This window comes from Choristoneura fumiferana, chromosome 17 (genome assembly GCF_025370935.1).
Source record: "Choristoneura fumiferana chromosome 17, NRCan_CFum_1, whole genome shotgun sequence".
Classification (NCBI taxonomy): Eukaryota; Metazoa; Arthropoda; class Insecta; order Lepidoptera; family Tortricidae; genus Choristoneura; species Choristoneura fumiferana.
Genome location: NC_133488.1, coordinates 8,742,235 through 8,759,833, shown reverse-complemented (window position 1 = coordinate 8,759,833; position 17,599 = coordinate 8,742,235). Strand labels below are relative to the sequence as shown.

At 39.4% G+C, this 17,599-nt stretch overlaps 1 protein-coding gene across 1 annotated transcript; it reads right to left on the bottom strand.

Annotated features, from left to right (window-relative positions):
* Nucleotides 1-10,335: 10,335 nt before the first annotated feature.
* LOC141437364 (uncharacterized) lies at nt 10,336-17,000 on the bottom strand. The gene is made up of 4 exons (XM_074100672.1): nt 16,951-17,000; nt 15,314-15,434; nt 13,154-13,860; nt 10,336-10,626 (listed from the first exon to the last, which is right to left on the bottom strand). The coding sequence occupies exons 2-3, from the start codon at nt 15,429-15,431 to the stop codon at nt 13,673-13,675; spliced, it is 306 nt and encodes a 101-aa protein (XP_073956773.1). The 5' UTR covers nt 15,432-15,434; nt 16,951-17,000; the 3' UTR covers nt 10,336-10,626; nt 13,154-13,672.
* Nucleotides 17,001-17,599: the final 599 nt, after the last annotated feature.

Sequence of the window (17,599 nt, the reverse complement as noted above, 5' to 3'; positions counted from 1 at the left end):
AGTAAATCAGTCTAATGTGTACAAGTACAATGTAGTAAAAGTATGCGCTTAGTACTTCACAAACCTAATAATAAAAGAATGGTGCTTATAACCAATGTGTTTCTCTATATCTTCCCAGTGTTTAATACCCTAGCCTAACAATTTCAGAAGTCGGGATATGTCCACGCCTAACCAACCAAGGAAGCGGCGGCGCGCACGGTCGGCGAGCCCTGACGAGCCACGCGAGCGGTGGCGGCCATGGAGACCCGAGCCTGAGGAATCTTCGGCAGATACAGACTCGGATGAAGAATACTTTTACACACGTAAAAGAAGGCGCGGTAAGATCGTTTCATGTAATAAGCACGATATCACCGCTAGGGCTGATGTTATACCCTTATATGATCCTGAAAATCCAGAAATAACTACACATCAGTGGCTCAATAAAATTGATCAACTCGGAGCCATACATAATTGGTCTGATAATATGAAATCCTACTTCATGCAGTCCAGACTTTCTGGAATAGCTAAGGTATGGCACACGTCATTGCAAAATTATGAAATGACATGGACCGAATGGCAAGAAGTACTACTCGAAGCTTTCCCTCGTAAAATTGATTACGTCGAATTACTCAGGGAAATGTTAGGTCGACGAAAAACTGTCGCTGAAAGCATGACTCAGTATTATTACACTAAAAATGCCTTGCTTACAAGACTGGAAATTATTAACCAGAACGCTGTTGCTTGTATTATTGATGGGTTGCCGCCGCACATGAGAACGGCAGCCCATGCGGGTAATTATAAGACTCCCAGTGAATTGTTTTCTAAATTTCTTTCGGTTATGGAAGACCATAAAGCAAAGACACCACAAGTGCAGCTCAAACCATTCCATCAGCCAACTAATAATAAAACGGAAACTAATGGGCCAGAAGGCAAGAAAACGTTTTCATGTTTTATTTGCAGTGAAACGGGTCATGTAGCTAGACGTTGCCCGAAAAAATTCGTTCAATGTTAATAAGCCAGTTTGTGTTCATTGTAACAAGGTAGGACACCTGTCAGAAAAATGCTGGCATAAACCAAGCACGTCAGTATCGCACACCACTACCACGTCAACCGCCAAACCAACGACGGTCAATCTATTAACGGGCCAGGTAAATGATATTTATTACAAAAAAGTCAAAGTAAATAGTGTAGAGGCTCGTGCCTACTTTGATACTGGTGCACGAATCAATGTAGTAAATTCAAATTTTTTTATATAATATACCATTACAACTTCAAGCATGTGATATTGTGATAGGTGGGTTTGGTGGTAGTCCAATTCCAGCCAAGGAATCGTTGACGTTGTCATTAACTTTGATGGCATGAATTTCGTTACACAGTTGGTAGTCACTGATTGGCATATGAAAGATATGGATATGATCATAGGACAGCCTATTATTAATGATCCCAGCGTAGAGTTTAAAATTAATGGTCACACATTCTCTGCTCAAAAGAAAAGTCAGCATGTGAGTTCTAACGAAGAACCGCAAGTAAAATCAGACATAAAATGTAAATAAAATGTGACAATCCCGCCTAGAAACGTTATGCTTGTAGAGTTTACGACAAATGCCACACCTCATGATATAATATATATCGAACAATCAAGACGGGCCTACCAAGGCAAGGATTATATAATCCCATCTTGCGTAATACAAGGCTCAGCTGGTAGCATCGAAATTTTAATGTTTCTGAATCATCACTTTCTTTATTCGAAGGGCAACTGTTATCCAGAGGTATGATATGTATTGAAAATACGGATATTAACGTAGATGACGCAACGTTTTGCGAAAATAATGTCATGAAAATTGACGTCTCTAAAATTAAATGTGGCGTTGACGACGTGGAGGTAAAACAAAAATTACAGGTTTATTACACGAATTTTCAGACTGCTTTTCAACGGATACAAAAGAATTAGGTTGCACGGACAAGGCACAAATGACCATTGAAACGACCACTGAAAAACCAGTGTGTTACAGGCCTACTAGGCCGATAGGACTACGTTATTTTGAGGTATTAAGTTTCAAGAATTCTAAAGTTTCTTATTTTTTGCCTGTGGGTACAGTCGTACCTATGAAGCTTATTGTAGCGTTTTGTGTCATTTTTGTTGCCTGCATTTTCAGCAATTTGAAGATTTGTGGTTGTTTTTTTTATTTGAATAAATGTCGCAAAATAAATTTAAAGTTAAAAATAATTATGGCATCATATCTAGGATAGCCTGTGGAGTATGTAAACCAAATTTGTGTCATTTTCGTCACTGCAAACTGTTATATGGACAGTATGTAAAAATGGTGTGAAAAAAAAAATTACAGTTTATGAAATATTTATTTCCTATTTCAGATTACTTACATACGCCTATAAAAAAAAGTTGTGCCAAATTAGACCACGCAATTTTAAGATTTTAATTATTTTGTTTTCTTAACCTACAAACGCTTCAAAAAAATATTATAGTCATTAGAGTCACATATTTATATCATAAATGCATGATAAATCGACATTGTAAATTTGTGTCATTTTCGCCCACGATATTTAAATGAATAAAACATAAAAACAAATGGTTGCGGTCGAAACGGGCTGCGCGGTCAAGCGGCGGGGCGACGGGGGCATAAGTACGCAACACGTTCGTTCGGTACGATTTCATCTATGGGAAGCATTCATATTAGATAATACAAGTACTGTCGTCGCATGGAAGTAGGCAATTGCTGGCCGTTAGTTAAACGAACGAACTTGCGAGTCCGTTTAACTATACAAAGTCAGCAATTGCTATTCCAGCCGAGACTAATCGGCCCCGCGACGCGAATCTATAGGTACTTTGGTTTCGATAGGTATTTAACTAAATGTAAACAAAACAAAACGTCAATTGGCGTCTTTAAACATTGAAATTCCCCATTAAACTATCCAAACATTTCCATTTCTGTATTGAAATACACTAGTCTAGTTTGTACCTATAAGCTGGATAAAATGGGTTTTTTTGGCGCTACAAGAGATCTCTAGCCGCTTATAAGTAGGTAACTCCACTAACATAACTCTTATTGGTGGAGCCGGGCCGTTGTGGCGGCGCGGGGCCGGGGCGGCTTGTAGCTTCTAGCGCTTTTAGGTCTCGCGCTTTGTTTGGGGGGGGTCGGGGCCGGTTGGGGGGGGGCCCGTCGGCCCTGGGGCCATGGCCGTTGCCGAAAACTCCTTTGCACGCTCATCAACTCGCCGACCTATGTACCCTTAGTGTAATTTTGGTCAAGTACTTAAGCTCGATAATTGTCGCCAAATTGTTTGTTCGCGGAATCTCGCGTTTGTGGGATATGAGCCGTCTACAAATTAGGATATTCGCTTTACGCGGCATCGATTCAGGCCGATCAACTTGACCGACTTACACTTCACTGGAAGATACCGGGAAGATAAAAGCGCTGTTTTATTTTAAACACCAGTCATGTGCATCCCGCACGGTAGGTAAGTCTTATTCTTCCTGATCTTTTCCAATCCTATTTACTATTCCAATTCTTGCGCAATCGTCAAGAGAACGAAGCTTTAAAAAAGAACTTAGAAGCAACCTTAAATAGTAGATTGAACAAAAAGAGCATAAAACGACCCATCTCACCCGAGGCGATCATATAGCCACCCGAGCCGGTACGGCGAGGTGGATGTGGATAGATTGTTATTTCAAGATTTTGTCCCTATCCGGGGAATATCGGGATAAAAAGTATCCTATGTTTTAATCCAGGTTATAAAGTAACATTTTGCCCAATTTTATCCATATCCGTCCAGCCGTTTCAGCGTGAAGTGAAGAAGTAACAAACATACTCACTCACTCACGAACTTTCCCATTTATAATATTAGTAAGATAATATAATAAATTAATAATTTACCAAATATATATATAATAAAAGGTATAAGTGAATTGCTATTTAATTTCCTCGCAATCTCAGTGAAAAGCAGAGTAAAACTCGAACATTAAATCAATTTAAATCCATTTTCCCCTCGACGTGTCTATCACCCTCGAAAATGGCTCGTTTTAAGGCAACACACACAGAGAGCGGGCGCGGATCGTGCGCGGGCCCGCGACGGGCGTATTTGCATGGCGGTATATGGACGCCTTCACACAGAACGCGGGCGCGGGCGCGGGTCGTGCGCGGGCCGCGCCCGTCGCCCGTCGTCACAAACAGCGCGCGGGCCGAGCGCCTGCGGTTTTCCTGCAATCTGCGCTTGAGGGGTGGGGTAACTCGAACCGGTGCGGGCGGAGCGTGTCCATTCTGTATGTCAGTACTATTATATATTCTGTGCCCCAGTCTTGCGTGCTCTGGTGAGGGCAGCATCTCGTAAGTTCATCATGGTTTTTATTGTGTCTGTGATCCATGGGTGGGGCCTACAGTTCACGCGTACACGGCGCAATGGTGCATGGATATCGAACAGGGTTGTGACCATTTGATTGAATAACTGAACCTTATCATTCACGTTACTAAGGTCTTTTATATTATTCCAGGGCACAAGGTTCAGGTCCCTATTAAACTCATCGGCATTTATTTTACCAAGGAATCTACGGAAACAGTATTGGCTTTTCTTTTTGGGTTTGGTTATTTTTAAGTTTACAAAAATCATTGCATGATCACTAATTAACGGATTATATTCTTGCATAAATCAGGGCAGTCAGTTATAATTAAATCTAATAAAGATGCAGAGTCACTGGTTTTCCTGGTAGGTTCTTTAACGACTTGCACTAAATTTCTCTGGGTCATGAAAGTTTCAAGCTTGGCCACGTCAGACCCATTGGGCGATATCAGGTTAACGTTGAAATCAGTTAGCAGAAAAGTACATTTACTGGTGGTGAATTTATCCAACGAATCACTGAGTGCATCAATGGCGACGTCCACTGACACATGCTCTGGCCTATATGTTGTTCCTATTGTCAATCGCCCATAGCCTTGTACCCTTAATTCTAACCACATTTGTTCCAAAAGGGACTCCCCGTGAGGTCTCACCTTTATTTTTAAATCTTTTCGAGCGTAAAACCCGACTCCCCCCCCCCTTTTTTTCTCCCGGGGCGCGGTTTACTTTTAAGAACATAGCCCGGTATTAAAGGAATGAATTTATCTTCACCTTCACGGAGCCATGTTTCGTTCAGTGCCACTAAATCTGGTTTGTATCTATCCAAGTTCGCTATAAATTCATCACGACCTGTGTTCAGAGACCGCACGTTTAATAATGCCAGTTTCAAATTATGTGTCTTAGTTACCACCATTGTATTGTACAGTAAATAAACAAAACAGAACTGGCTAGGCAGATAAGTTGCAATGAGTGGCAGTGACAGCGTAGTGTTTTATGCAGTTGTAGGTATGTAGGTGACGATGTGAAATGTACGAAGTGCGTGTATGTGATAATATTGTATAGTGTTAGGTGTTTACAGGGACAACAAATAAATACTGACTGTTCTTCAAGAAGTATTTTCATGCAAACATTGCAGCAAGATATATGTACCCAGAGGCCCAAAGGCTTGTAGATATATGATAAGTTAATTAAAAAGGTTGGCACAATTCTGGTTACAAAAAAACTAATAAACAAGCAATAAAAAGTCACATTGCCCCGACTGGAGACAACGGTAATTGTTACAATAATTAAATTAAATATCAATGGGTATCTGGTACTGTAGGATCCACGGCGAAAAAAATTTCTATGTCCTTTTCAGTTTTAATTTGAACCGGCTTCGAGCCCTTGAGTTCCAGATTTCTAGCCAATATACGTCCGTCCATCGTCCACACCTTCCATTTTTAGAGATCACTGCCAGCCCGTCGCGCTCTCCAAAAAATATTACGATTGAATCTTGTGAGTCGTTCGTTGATATAGATAGGCAAATGGGTAGTTTCGTTTAATCCGATCCCGGCCGTACTGAGCCCCCGTCGCACCCGCGCATTCCGCAGCAACTCGTCGCGCAGCGCTCGACGGGCCAGGCGCAGCACCAGCGGGCGATGTCGCGGCGCCCCTCCGTCGCTGCCGGCAGTTCTCGGGGGCCCGACACGATTTACAACCACGATGTCTCGGTCCTCCAATGTAACTCCCACTTGAGAGGCTATAGCTTTGACTAGGTGCATCTGTGATTCGCCCTGGTGCTCCGGTAGACCGGTTATTTCCACTTCAGTTGTAAGAAGAGCTTGATCTCTCTCATTCAGTTCCGAATACAATTGTTGAATCCTTTCATTAACGTCCGAATCAATACAGTCTCTCTGCTTCTTTTTAATGATAGTCAACTCGGCGTTTAAGCGGGAGTTTTCTTGTTCAAGATATTTTACTTTACTGTTAACCGTGCTAAGCTCAGCACGAAAATCTTCAATCTGGCCACTTAAGTAGTCTGTAGTAACGGAAAAGTCCTTTTTTATCTGACTAATCGCGTGTTCGAATTCTTTTCTCATCTCCCTGGATATTTCATTCTTGGTGGCGGTTAACGCTGAGTTGATGTTAGTTAGATCTTGCTTGACATGAGCTAATTTTGAGTCCAACAAGTTCGACAGTGTTTCCATAACCATTGTCAAATCAGGTATTTTACTACTGTTACTATGACTTATCTGGAGTTGTGAGTCCTCGGTCCTGCTGCTGTGGTCCTGTTGCAGCATCGAATCATCACCGCCAAGGGACATATCGGCGGCCGCCGGCGCTGGAGGAGACTGTTCGTAAAAACTTTTTACTGGAGTTTCATCCCCTTTGTGTCGCCGTGTTGTAATGTTGCTGCAGGGGGGACAACGCCAAGTGATGTTTACGTTTTGCCTTTTTTTTTCAAAGTGTTCAAATGGTATATTCAGGCAAGTATAGTGGTATTTACCATTACATGTAGAACACGCAAGTAATGCGTCGCTGTTAATCTTAAGAGAGCAGGCCAAACAATCCATAACGACGAACAATAACAATTCTCCACTGATGATTAGGTAAAAACAGGAACCAGTTTCTTGTACTTATTATTGTTACAACGACGCGCCGCTGTTACTCGTAGGTAGGTAGGTACACAACGCTCCGTAACTTATCACAACGACTGTCGCAACAATCCTTGCACATTTATATAAGCTCACTTCACTGCCACTCAGTTTATACAGTCAGGTTTATTTTATTATAAATTTCAAAACAAACAAACTAGTTTTAATCTATAAATATTAAATTAATTTACGTAGCACGGCACAAGCAGGTAATGCCGCGGGCGCTGCGATCTACCCTCTCTAAATAAGTAATAGTTCAAGTACAGAAGCCTCACTACCCTACAAAAGTGACGTTTTGGCATAAGAATCGTGCCTACTTTATACTTCTCTGTCTATCGCATAACTCGTGTTCACTCACACGCGGCTCGTGTAGAGCTAGGGTTGCTACGCCCGGAAAACACTAGTGAAGGTTAGAAATGTCATCATCATCAGATGTCGTTTGAGTAACTATAGTTACACAATTAAAATGAAATTAAATAAAATTTATTGCGTATGAACTATGGTCCAGACGATTACATATTGATTAACGTTGCTTTTGTGATGGCAGCGACATTGGATTTGATTTTTTTTCGTGTGAAGATTCTATTTTTCGAGGCATTTTATTTGATACCCATATGGAACCGACTGAAAAGAAATACACACTAGGCTATTTTCGATGGAAGCTATCTTGGATAAAACATATATATGTTAATATAACCTAACTACTATACCACATTTTAGCATGCGTTGCTGCAGGTAATGCAAAATCTTATTAGGTTCAACAGGTTAATACGTATAAAAAGAATTTTTTAACAAGAAAGTAAAACCGACTCCAAAAAAATAAAAAAATAACAAAAAATGGAACCGACCGCAAAACCCTTGAAAATATTTTTCTAGGTAAAGTACAATTCAATAGAATCTGTCAATTTTCTACATATTTAAGACACCCTATCGTGGGCACAATTGATTATATATGTCTCTGTTGTTGCAATTATCATCTAAAAGGAATCAAAAAAGAATAATAAGTAGTCACATCACAAAGCCTTAGGCAACCCGGTGTTCATATTAGTAGGCTGGAAGTGTCTACAGGATTGTCAGATTCTATTGAATTGGAGTTTAGGTACCTACTAGCTCGAAGTCGGTGCCTCAGCACGAGCCAGCAGGTATGGAACAATAGTCGTCTGCCTCACGATCCTGCTGGGTCATGCTGAGTCATCAAATTTGACTGGCTAGATCGGGTTACCAGAAATAATGTGAAATATAAGAAATACAAAATAAATATAAAAAGCAAAACTCCCCAACAACCCTTAAATTTGAGGGGAAAACCCCTAATTTGGCAGCCGTGCCGAGCGGCAAATGGCCGGTGTTTGTATCGCGCCGCCGCTTTGGCACGCGCCGCCTCTGTCAAAGGATGCCGCGTGCGACGTATGGCTGTACCTTCGCACGCGGCGTCCTTTGACAGGTAGGGTTGCAACGATATATCGAATTTTTGATAGTATCGATAACTTTGACTCCACAATATTGATATATTAGCATTGCCTATCTACAGTGTGTTACTGGGCTACCGGCACCCAGGCTTTTTTTAAGGGAAGTTAAAGTAAAGTATTTCTGTAACTTAACCATTACATAAATTTAAATAATAAAGTATAATCCACACTGTTAACTTTTTAATAAAAATATAATTGTCAGCCATGTACAGCTAATTAAATTGACAAGTACTATATATAAGTAAATATTATAAATGCGAAAGTTTGTGTGTGTGTGTGTGTGTGTGTGTGTGTGTGTGTGTGTTTGTTTGTTACTCCTTCACACTAAAATGGCATTTGAATGAAATTTGGTACGTAGATAGCTGGAATAACACAAAGGCTACTTTTTACAACCATTTATTTAGTTTCACCTGTCCCGTTGTCTGTCTGTCTGTCCGTCTGTAGTCAAATTCTGCAAGTATATTTTGACCACCTCCAGTAGTCAGATTGACTTGAAATTTGGAATACTTATGTAAATCGCGTGACAATACAATAATCAGCTAGTGACATCCTGGTAGAAGAGTACAGAACATTGCAGTAATATTCCCTATTGAGACATCAACTTAATAAATAATCGATTTAACACATTCATATTTTATTTTTGCTCAACATTTTGCATTGTTTTATAAACATTCACTTTATCTTACATATTAAAATAAACCAAGAGAGAGAGAGAGAGACAGAGAGCATCACAACACAACACGACAGATAAAGACCTAAACGTGGTTGACCTGCTTTGTTATTTTGGACATTATTTCAAAATTCTTAGAATTCTTTATTCAATGAACAATTTGTACTTTATAAAGTACATTCGGCCGTTATTCTTAGTGTTAATTGATCCTTTATAAAGTACGCGAGGACTTAAGAGGTTAAGCTGCGTTACATTACAGCACCGCTCTGGTAGAAACAGCTGAGCGGAGCGAGGCTAGGTAAATTAAGCGATCCTATTGATTCATGAAAAACACATTCTGAAACGCGTCATGCATGATTTTCGACTTTTTGGATGGATCCCCTTAGTCCAGCTGGTATGGCACTTCTGGCGCGTAAAGCCAAAGGAAGTGCAAGTTCGAGCCCGTCCGGCGATCCGAAAATATGTTTGGTTAAAAAATATGTATTGTTTATTACCAAGTAGTTACACATTATATCATCTGGGTTTACCCGTAAACCGTTACCAATAACAGCTTTATAATAAGATTTCGTTCGAGCGTCCTAAACGCTCTTAAACTAACTCACAGTGCAATTGCTAACGCAAATCAAAAGCCCTATTTAGACCTTGCATGCGAGTTGCATTACATCGCAGGCTATTGAGAGGGACAATGTATTCAGTTGATCAACCAAATACCGCAATGTAGTGAAACTTGCATGCGAGTTCTCGCATTGGCTAAAAGGTGCCGATAAACTTGAGGACTCACTTGTATCACAACATTGAGCGTTTTTAAAGTGAAAATACAAACTGAAATATAGATGCACAGAAAAACCAGAAAAATAAGACCAGCACTGGGAATCGAACCCAGGTCCTCGGCATTCCGTGCCACGTGCTATACCGCTACACCACTGCTGGACAACGGTACAGATTCGAATTTCCCCTATGCACCACATATCTCAGCTTGTTGTTTCTTATTTAGCCACTTAAGCAGTGACGCTAGCGACATCTATACCGTAGCCCTCATCGAGAAACTTTCGGCACTCCATTGGAACTAACCGCTCACCCGGACAAGAGATATTTGTTTTTAAAGTCTTACTGAACAACGAACAGCAAAGCATAGAGTCGAACATTGCTACGAACATTTACACGATCGTTCTAGGGAACGCTCTAGTAAAGGCTCGTCAAAAATTGTATTATGTTGTAATGAATGTATTCGCTAGTATATTATTTCACGATGATATCGCAAGGATGCTCGGCAAAAAGCTGGAAGCAAATTTACCGTCGTTTTGCTTAAATGCTCTCCTGTTTATCTTGTGAGACTTTACATGTAATGAATGTATTCGCTAGAATATTTATTACAAGTAATCGTTATTTCCTAGTAGCAAAATGTCCATTCGCTTTTTCCACAATGTGCTTTTTTACTGAAAATTATTTTCACAGTCGCGTTTTTTCTTAATTTTAATCTACACAGCAACAGTGTCGACGCAGAGCCCCTAGTTTTGTGTGATGCAAACTTAAGGTCGTTTGTCACGGTCAGCTAGGCACTACAGTGCCAGTAGATGACGTTAGAGTGCAAATTCCACGTATTTTATTTTTTTTAGGAATGAAATCGTGGATATTTTTATAAAATAATGTACATACCGCCAATAGCGTGAAATTTGTGATATATCGTACCAAGTTTCAGATGTATTTTAATTTAGAAAATACTTTCACTTGATCGCTGCAGTTTCGACTGCGATATTTTCGCACACATGCTTGTAATTTGTTGTAAACAGAAGTCTTTGTTAATTTCGCTCTCATGATCAAAGAGCAGATTGGCGTAGTTGCATAAGGCTACAGTTTACCCTACCCTCAGCTTAGGAAGTTCGGGTTCAAACCCGTTGTAAGATTTAATTTTTTATTGTTTTTTTTTTATTGTTCTCAGTTAATGATGTTAATATTTTTGAAATGTGTAGCGAAAATGTATAAGACCTAATTTATTTTTTTTAAATTTTAGGTAAATCTGAATATGCACAGCACAACTACAGTAAGTACTATGAGACTTATAATTCCTCACATCCACTCAAGGGTTGCTTGGTAGAGATCCCTTCGAGGGATAAGTTCGCCTTTACAAAGTCAAGGAAACCGAATCACGTACCAGAGTGGAACCCAAATGGAACCTTTTCATATTCAATTGCGCTGTGATTTCTTTCGCAAGTGTATGGGATGTCAACATGACATTAGTAGCACATAGTTTCCACCCTGGTACGTGACTCAGTTTCCTTGACCGTAACTCAACGATTGTTTATTTATTTTTTATTTACAATACACTTTACATACTATGAGAAAATTAGTCATAATCATTATCCCTATACATACCTACATACACAGGCCTCCTCTCACAATGAGGGCTTGGGCGTTATTTTCAACGCAGGCCCAGTGTGAATTGAAATATAGCACACACCATTAATTATATAGCAGTTGTGTGTACGTTTCTTCACGATATTTTCCTTCAACGAAAAACACGTGAAAATATGAAATTAGACTTGTTTATTTTTATTTCAAATTTAATTGGTTGGGTAGTAATCGAAGGCTCTATTGAACAACAAATAAAAAAGTCCATCACTAAGTCAGTTTTTATTTATTTATTTACATCAGTCAATTAAATTAGCCCACATACAACCACTGCTGAGTGCCTCTTGCATTTTCACGCCACTTTTCCAGTCTTGTGCCAGTCTCGTACACAGCTTACCAGCCGACAATGTATGTTATGACAGTGTTTTTCACTCTGTAATTAAATATTTTATTATGAAAATAAAACATATTTTGAAGAAGCATATTTTGTCAAATGAACTTTTCTCTGAACTCCAAAATTACCGAGATATGAGGCTCAAAAGTTAGTCCGCTACCAAGGGGCTGGGGACTTGGAAAAAAAAACGGTAAAAAAATCTGCCCTAAACACCTACGGTCATGGAAACTGAGACTTTAGGCCTCCCCATATTTTCCCGTGTTGCCAATACTCGCCACGTTTGATAAGCGGGTTGGCGAGCGTAGTAAGTATATGATGTGGGGTTGCTTGGAAAACGCTGCTGCCCATCTTCTGATATTATCCCTCAGCCGATTCCTACGGTACCCACGGGGGTGGTGGAAGTTGTATGTTGTACTCAGCCTCTACTGTACTTACTTTTTAATTTCCTTATAATGCGTCTTTTTCGAGACCAGAGTATTGATGCTTTATGTATTTTTTTCGCAAAGTTCGTGGCTTCATAGTTTCCAATGTGAATTATAATTCAGTTCAATACTTGAAAATATAACTGCATTCACATTATAGATTATAGATAATGATAATCCCGCCAGTTTCGAGGACAAATTACGATAATTTAATTTAGGAAAAAAATACTCCATTAGTTTACAATGTCATGACAACCTATGACAACAAACGAACAAAAAATAATGACTTGACATTTGACTTGATGTTTTTTTATTTTTATTTTATGGAAAAAGCCACAAGCCATGCAGCCTTTATCTGATTTTATCACTACTAATTTATAATCCGTTAATGCAATTTTCCGTACTTATTTGTTACTACGTTAATGTTATGTGATTTTCTTCTGTCGGAAACCCAAAGAATTGGCAATACATTTGTTCGTTGCACTTCAGTCTTTTGACTGACGGACTTTGTACCTATGGCCAGCAAAAATATTAAAAAAAAAGTTAAACGAGCTTCAAAATGGTAATTATGTGATTTTGATCAGACAAATCAAACGAAATCTGGCAACGTCGCTTAGCATCGAATTGTCAGCGAGTTGACAACGTAGCTGAAACACACACTACTAACCGAGCCGTTGGCGTACGATACTGTCGCCGTCCACTCACATATTGACAAAAAATAACTAAAATAATCATCTAGATTAAGCTATTAATCAAAAGCTTTCCTTAGGTAAATAAAAAATGCCTCAAATAAAGAACAAAATAAAAGTCAACAGATGTGATTTTAATTTCAAATTATTCTTTCAAGCGCACATGATTGTGTTAATACATTAGTATGGAAATCGTTCCACCTTAACATGACCTAAACCTACCTATGTTTCTGTGTCGATTGAAATTAAGAAAAAACGCGATTGTGAAAATTTGATACAGTAAAAAAACATTTTGGTAAATGAGGCATTCGGGAAAGAGAGTGAACGAAAAATTTTGCTACCAACAAATGGCGATTTTGGGAAAATGATCGAACCAACCGCTCAAGTTTATCAGCCCCTTAATGATGTACAGGGGTCGGACAAAAAGTGCCGATGACGTCAAACCACTTATAGGATGATTTCATAAACAATTATCACTTATCATTTATCAACCTCTTTATTAAACGATATGAAATTTATTTTATTCACTGAATTCCATTGATTTATTTACGATTATTTTGTTACTTCATTAATGCTACTTTGTTACTACATGTCACACGGAAGTTTAAATAAAAACATCATCTTGTGTGCAAGATTACGTCGTTTTTACGTCATCCGCACTTTTTGTCCGACCCCTGATGATCTAAAACGTTCATACCAGCGTAAAAACTCTCATCATGTTCAACTGTCATCATCATCGTCTTCCGCGTCCTGCGCGATCATATAGTGCGGCCAGCGGAGAGCGGCGGCCGGCAGCAGCGAATGCGGGCACAGCAGCAGATCCGCCACAGAACTCAGGGTGTAGCTGCCGAGACAGTTCAGAGCCCATTCGTAGTTCACTGGCACGATGCTCAGCTCCAGGGCTAGGTCTGTGAATAAATAAATGTTTAACACAAAATGACAGTAAATTAGTAAAAAATTAGCGGTCCATATCGGCTCGCATACTTTTTGTCAGAATGATCGTTTGTCATAACTCTTTTTTCTCCGAATCCAATTGTTCAGAATTGTTATAAAACAAATCTAACTAAACCTATAGTTTCCTATAGGATGACCATTTAAAACTTGCAGAAAAGATTAAGGTTTCAGTGGATTTTTTTTTATGACAAACGACGATTCGGACAATAAGTACGGTATGACTAGCGAAGAGTATGCCAAATTCGGCGCTCCCGATTCAGTCTGTGAAGAATTCATTTATTTTATCAATCTGGAATACGACTATCAACCTATAAAACGATGATATATACGATCAGTCGAGTATTTTAGGCATGAAAGCGTAACAATTAAACATACTGACTATCGCATTTGTAATATTAGTTAAGACATCCTGTTGCATATTAGCACGGGACCCAACATTGCACGTAGCTCAACACATAGCCCGGTTTTTTCAAGCAAGTTAACAGTAAATTATGTTGTAATGTAATCACAGACGTGGCGCGTATCGGACCGACGCTCGCAGGGATCGTGATGAAATTTGTGACAAAACATTGCATCATTTTAAACTAGAATTGTACATATACGTGTACCTATGATTATGCATGACCACTGTAATTTGGCGGGTTAAAACGAATGCCATTCGTAACACTATTTGAGTCATACGTAGAATACGGTAGGTATTTGACTACTTTTTATTCATTTTATAAATTAAATCTTGACAATGCTTGTTATCGAACAGAAAAACAATTTTTAAGCTACCTTTAAATAAATGTTTGTTGTAAATGTTAGAAACTCAAGATTAAGTAGCGCCATACTTGCTGCATAGCGAAAAGCGTTTTAGAAAGAGACAAATAGGGGAAAACGTGAACTACTAAATCGGTAATAATTTGTCGCCAACTATACTCCATTTATTTTAACATTCGAAACTTAACGGTAAAATTTGCACAAGTTTTTAAATAAAACAATGAAGCTTTTTAAAATTGTGTTCACTTCTATAGTAACAATAGAATAAATACCGCTAATAAATGTATATGTAGGTATTTTTAGTCAATTTGTGTTCGAAATACCGAGAAACCGTTAATTCAAATCTTAAATTAAACGGAGTATAGGCTACTCGGGATGGCAATCGGCGACATAAAATTCAAAATGGCGACTGGTCGCCTTTTAGGCTACTTGAAGGACAATGTCCTTATTCACTCACATGCTTTTGGCAACTCTAGTTGCCCGTCAACGCTCTTATTTTGTTAATAAATAAAGTTTAACTCAAAATTCAAAGCATGTGAGTGGTTATAGTAGCTGAATGAAATAATCACAACACAAGCCCATAGGCCTAAAGGTCCAAATGCCAAAGCTTCGATTCGTTCGACATTTTGAAACACAGGCACTCACACGTGTACTGGTTCTCCTGGGTATGCTCGGGTTCCGCCAACAGCAGCCGCACGGCGTCGTCCACGACCCGCACCTGCCGGGCTTCGGCCACCACCACGCCGCCCGCCGCCTCCAACATCGTCTACAACAATTGTGATTTTCAGGCGACCGTGCATTTGGCGTTCATAATCATCATCATCAGCCGGAAGACATCCACTGCTGAACAAAGCCCCTTAGAACCCTTTTATGATATGTCGGAATATAATAATAATAATGATTTAATTCTAATTTAAGTTTTATATTTTAATTTTAATTTTTAAACTTTTTATTAATAAGTATTTTTTTTTTAATTCGACTGGATGGCGAACGAGCAAGTGGGTCTCCTGATGGTAAGAGATCACCACCGCCCACAAACATCTCCAACACCGGGGGTATTGCAGACGCGTTGCCAACCTAGAGGCCTAAGATGGGATACCTCACGTGCCAGTAATTTCACCGGCTGTCTTATTCTCCACGCCGAAACACAACAGTGCAAGCACTGCTGCTTCACGGCAGGATTAGCGAGCAAGATGGTGGTAGCAATCCGGGCGGACCTTGCACAAGGTCCTACCAACCTGCAACATTTAAAAGTCAAAGTCAAAATATCTTTATTCAATTTAGGCTACAGCAAGCACTTATGAATGTCAAAAAAAAATCTACCACCGGTTGGGAAAAACCTCTGTTGAGAAGAATCCGGCAAGAAACTCAACGAGGTATATTTATATTTATTTCGAGGTATTTATTTCTTGTATGATTGCATTATCTAATTAATTATTATTTTTTATTTCATGGAATGATTAATATAAATTGTATTTTTAATGCCAATTTGATTGGCTTCGGCTGAATTTTTAATTGTATAATAAATTGTATATGAATATGAATATGAATATGAACGCCACAAATGAACGACAACTCGCCATTTGCATCCACCGGTTGCCAGCAACTCTTACGATGTCGTCATTTCACCTAATGGGACGCCTGCCAACATTTCGTCTTCCGGTTCGTGGTCGCCACAGTGGTCGATTTATTTTGAGTCTAACATCTGGCATTGTGAACGATTATGTTGCCTGGTGATGAGCTCTGGTTGAGTTCGAAAGGCGTACGTCAGTGTGGTGGTGAAGTCGCTACATTTGGTGAATTTTATAGTACAGTCAAGGGCAAAGTTGCAAAAATATGTATGTATACACGGCCTTAATGTTAAGTGCATAAAGTCGTGTATACATATTTTTCTAACTTTGGCCGTGTCGATATCTTTGCCCTTGACTGTACCATACTATTATATTTTAAATTAAAAAAAGCCGTGGTGGCCGAGTAGTTTGACCTATGGCCTTTCAAGCAGAGGATCGTGGGTTCAAACCCCGGCTCGCACCTCTGACTTTTTCAAAATTCATGTGCGAAATTACATTTTTGAAATTTACTACGAGCTTTACGGTGAAGAAAAACATCGTGAGGAAACCTACACAAACCTGCGAAGCAATTCAATGGTGTGTGTGAAGTTCCCAATCCGCACTGGGCCCGCGTGGGAACTAAGGCTAGAGCCCTCTCATTCTGAGAAGAGGCCTGTGCCCAGCAGTGGGACGTATATAGGCTTGATGATGATTATAATATTAGTAGAATACCTTCAAAACATTCTCGCTGAGCACGGTGAAAGGAGGTTTGCAGAAGAAGGTGATGCCTCAAACAGTTTTTTGGTGGCGAGGCGCGCGCGCGCCGCGGGCCGGATCGCCGGTCCAGTCCAGCGCCTCGAAAGGACCCTAGAGTACCAACAGGGTTATCCAACAAAATATACTCAGCAGCACAAAATTTGGCCTTCTCTGCATAAAAAAATACCTATTAGAGCATTTCTCAAAAAGTTGTCCCGTCATGAAATTGACAAGAAATCAGTTTTGTCAAGAAATTATTAACACTAAGGACTACATCATAAAACATAAACTGCATAAAACATCCAATGTCTTGAAGTCAGGAAAACGTGTCTTGTGAGGAAAAAATTGAAATTTTGTGTAACTACATCGAAACTTTCTATTGGATCCAACAACAAAGATTATCTGACTTTTTATCACCTTTACCACAAGGTTTTGTATATATTTAAACACAATAACTATTACTTATTTTTTTGTCTTGAAATAGCGTCAAGATTTTTTTTTATAAGTGGACAACTGAAAATGGTCGACTTTTTGAGAAATAGTATTACCTATGCATACATTTGAGGGCCAAATTTTTGCCGGATGGAGGGCCGGCTTAACCATCTAGGCGCCCGTGCGCGTCATG

Bases quoted from the DNA above. Each gene is read 5' to 3' on its own strand.
- LOC141437364 (XM_074100672.1), bottom strand. From the start codon at position 15,431: ATGTTGGAGGCGGCGGGCGGCGTGGTGGTGGCCGAAGCCCGGCAGGTG. The intron at 13,861-15,313 runs GTGAGTGCCTGT...ATTTATTCACAG, and splicing joins CCAGGAGAACCAGTACACGT to ACCTAGCCCTGGAGCTGAGC.